Genomic DNA, 4,309 nt, shown 5'->3' on the forward strand with positions numbered 1-4,309 from the left:
TACAGACAGAAGTAATTCATCTGCAAATCTACACCAGGGCCAAAATAGCTCACTGTGGTTTGTTTCTGGCTTTTCTCATGTAAATGACAGAATATATAAAAATATATATATAAAATTCTTCTCAATGTGTCTGTATATTTTTGGCTGCACTTCTGAAGTTTACAACTATACAACAAGAAGCTAATGATTTATGGGTCTAGGGAGGGTTCTCAACAGTTTCTAAGTTACTATGGGCCAGAAAATTCAAGACTGTTTCTTACTCTATTAAGTTCATAGAATCATAGAATTTAGGGATTAGAATGGACCTTACACATCATGTAGTCCCAACCCCCCTGCCATGGGCAGGGACACCTCCTCACTAGATCAGGTTGCTCAAGGCCTCATCCAGCCTGGTCTTGAATACCACCAGGGTCAGGGTAGCCACCATGTCCCTGGGCAGCCTGTTCCAGTGTCTCACCACCCTTATGGCAAAAAACCTTTTTTTCACATCCAACCTAGGCTTTCCCTCCTTCAGTTTGAACCCATTACCCCTTGTCCTACCATTGCAGTTCCTAACAAAGAATCCCTCTCCAGCTGTCTTGTAGGCCCCTTCAGATATTGAAAAGTTGCTATGAGGTCTCCACGCAGTCTTCTCTTCTCCAAGTTGCTTATTGTCGATTCTACAAATGGAAAACGGAAGGAAAAAACATATATCCAGACATTATGCTTGAAAAATACAAACTGAAGACAGCAATGCCGCTTTCCAGTTACAGTAACAAAGGATTAAGCAGTCATCACTGATCAAAATCCAACATACCCACTTTAAACCTGGTAAGGCAAGATGTACAGTAAGCTCAAAGTTCATCCATACCATAGCTCTAAGGCTAAGTTTGCAAGATGCTAAGACATTCAGTACAAGACTGAGGTAAGTATGGCTGCAGTGCACAAGTACACCTTTGTATACATTATCCGCAAGGCATCTGCTATTATAAGCCTCCAAGTAGTTTTGTATACTGAACTGCAGCAGCAGTGTGCTTTCAAACACCAGCTGGCAGTGGCATGTTGGGTTGTAAAGTCTCTAAAATGTGATTCCATAAAAGACATTGGATGCTGCTGCTGCTTAGGAACTGTTAAGAGTACTAGAACAGATGGAGAATTAAGTTTACCATTTAGCTGCCTAGTTCATGGACCATTTTCTGTTTCCCCCACCAAACATTTTTTAAATTAAAAAAAGTATTGTTTAAATGGCCTCTCTCTTTTCCATGGTGTTTTTTAATAAACTATTTCTTCTTTCACTTTGTGGTGTGACATCTTTGCAATATCCTGCTTTGTGGTATATAAGAAGTGACAGTTCTGACTGATAGTATTTTGCACTAATGATCACATAATTAGTCACTTTAGGAACATCAATCGGTTTCTTTCTTCACAGAGATAATATATTTTCAAAATGTACAAAATTCTTAATTTCAAAACAAAAAACTCTCTGGCTACCTGACTTTTTCTACCACTTTTTATGTGGCTGATTTGAGGCAATCAAGAAAGCAAAATAATTCTTTTCCTCTACCATGGGGGATTCTCTTGAAAGAGATGCATATAGCCTAGCTCTAGAGGAAAGAGTCTTGCAGCAAAGAAAGCCCCAAACAATGAAAAACCTCCACCACACAGTAGAAAGGGCTTGAAGAGGGCACCTAATTTACCCTCTCATATTTACAGAGCAATGGCCTAGGCAGTAATTCCCCATTTGTGTTTGAGCACAAGGTTTCTCCTCTGATAATGCCTTTCCCTAACAGGCATCAGCCCTCTGTGCATATACTTGGCAAGTGTCTCAGCTGAGGAGGAGACTAGGGAGCAGAGAAAGAAGAGCTGGGTAGCTTATACACTTGCAAGAATCCTTCTTGTCTTTTTTCAATTTAGTAATTCCAGCTTTGGAGAGATTTCTCTCTCCTGAGCCAGTTCAAGACAGCAGACATAACAGCACTTCAGCTCTGTAGCTGGCTAAATGCAACACTTCAAGATAAGGGCAATTTTACAGTCCTGCTTCATTTATCAAACCTGACATGTACTGCACATTATGATTTCCATGTAATGGTTTGACTGTAAATTTACCCTCAGCAAGATCCTTTTATATGCGTTCAAACTAATTTACCTCTTGCTGATTGAGTCCTAACTTGTAATTTGCTTAAATGCAGAGGCTAAATTGACTAAATCAAATGCATTTGCACAAACTCAATAAACAGAACCATTGTCCACTGAAATAAGCAAGTCTCCTAAGAGCATCAAATGCTTCCTTACAGTGGAAGAGTTGGTTCAGGAGCCAACCACCACTCCAGCTAATGAGCATGTTTGTCCCTCTATTTCATTAGCCAGTCTGAAGGCTCTACATTTTTTTCCCCTCTAAATGGAAGGGCAAGAGGCATACATGGCTTTATCAAGTACAGCAAACAAAGCAACAAAAGCTCATTTTCCCGTGTAATGAAAAAGAACCAGTAGAAAAAGGTATATTTGAATATCCCTGTTAATGCATACATTAACTGAGCCATACCCATCCTTAAATAACACATCCACCTAAAACACAGCATCCATTTGTGGAGAAGGTCATAAAACTATTGTGTCAGCACATGCTTTATACAGCAGTGCAAATTCGGTTGAGTCATACTGATCTGCCTCTGGCTCAGTGCTTAGAAAGGGATGCTGATTTGAAATTGCAAAGCAACCATTTAAAAACTGAGACACTGCCATCAGTCAAGAGGGCATTTGGCCTCCTTATGAAGGATGCCCAAACCAGGACCCACCTGGAAGGGCTGGAAGACTCTGATCTACTGCACCCCAACTAGTATAAATTTATTTTGGTGGCTTTGCAACTTGAATGTAACGGTGGTGACCACAATGAAGCCAACATCCAGTACTTTACACCAGCTTAAGAAAGCCTGTGTTGGATTAGAAGTAGTTAAAGCTTCATGCTAATTGGGAATAATAAAATAATAAAAAAGGCCAGGTGATACACCTCACACACCCGTAGCTGTTCTACTATGGAGAATTATTACTGCAGGCTAGTACTGCTACACTAAGCATTCTCACTAGAAATTACTGCCATGGTTACAGCTGCAAGCTATGATGCAAGGGGAGTTAAGCAACCAAGTTCATTCTGAGTTTAACTTCATGTATCTAGTTGCCATGAAGAAAAATAGTCTTACCCAAATTAATAAAAGAAGAAAACATTTTTTTGCTGATATGTATAAAATAAATACATAACCAGAACTGAAAGTCTTAAAGTTGTAGACTAATTTTGGTAACAGCTGCCAAGTTTTTAATACAAACTAGTAACAAAACATAGTATTTATTAAGTACACATATTTAAGATGCTTTAGGAATATTAACTCATCCATTTTTGTATTAACAATCAAATGTCATAATTTGGGCTTACTACAAAGAGCATGCCTATGGCAAACCCATAAACCACAGGAAATTAAGTTACCCAATGCAACAACTACACCATTCTGTTTTATTTGATTATCCTTTGCAACTTCTGCCTTCAGTTCCCTCTGTGCAAATTTCCACCAAAAATCAATAAGACTCCCTTGTGGTTTCCAAGATAACATGTCAAAGAATTATGTACAGATCTACCAAAGACAGATTTTCTTCAGACACACCTGAGTAGCTCTGATGCAGCTTCATATAGATTGGCCCTGAACAGTGACAGCAATAATAAAGGAAGGGTGTCCTGTGATAGAAATGATTCCATACTGCATGGGGTCTCTACTCTCCCTAGTGCAGGTGACAGGAACATGAGGGGTCCAGGAATTATCAATGCTTTGCAACAACCATTAGTCTTTTAATATTTCTTCTAAGGATTAATGCACAACCTTCCTTCGCAGTAGAAAAAAATTGCCAAAATGCAATAAAGATTTGTGTGTGTGGCCAACATTTTGTGTGACAGGTCCTCGCCCAACAACTGAGATTTAAAAAAAGAGGAAAGGGAGACTACAAAGGCAGGTGAGGGAACAGGAGGTAAGGGGAGAGGCAACTCTGAGTGACAGCAGAGAAACCTTTAAGGAAAAGTTACTTCAAACAGCAGTCACTGATGGAATTCTGTCTGCTAGACTGAAACTGTAGGTATCTAAACACTGGAATTAGGAAGTTTGAACACATCATCTTGTTTAATTTGCTTACTGTTTGTGGGTAAGATTTGCTATGCCTTCCCTGCCTAAAAATGGCACATAAATCCCAATGAGGCTACTCAGCAATGTTCTTCCCTGGTAAATGAGGGAGAGCAGGATTTCTAAACACTGTGAATAGAATCAAGTTCCTGGGTCTGGGTCCTGGTAACTTT

At 39.5% G+C, this 4,309-nt stretch overlaps 1 protein-coding gene across 1 annotated transcript in view; it reads left to right on the forward strand.

The window, feature by feature from the left end:
• Positions 1–1,152, forward strand: part of LAMA2 (laminin, alpha 2) — a gene marked incomplete at its 5' end in the record, with an annotated part of 106,567 nt that extends 105,415 nt beyond the window's left edge. Inside the window, one exon of the mRNA XM_009072898.1 lies at positions 1,122–1,152. Coding sequence (XP_009071146.1) covers positions 1,122–1,152 — 31 coding nt within the window. The remainder of the gene's footprint in view (positions 1–1,121) is intronic.
• Positions 1,153–4,309: the final 3,157 nt, after the last annotated feature.

Source organism: Acanthisitta chloris, unplaced genomic scaffold, assembly GCF_000695815.1.
Source record: "Acanthisitta chloris isolate BGI_N310 unplaced genomic scaffold, ASM69581v1 scaffold18590, whole genome shotgun sequence".
Classification (NCBI taxonomy): Eukaryota; Metazoa; Chordata; class Aves; order Passeriformes; family Acanthisittidae; genus Acanthisitta; species Acanthisitta chloris.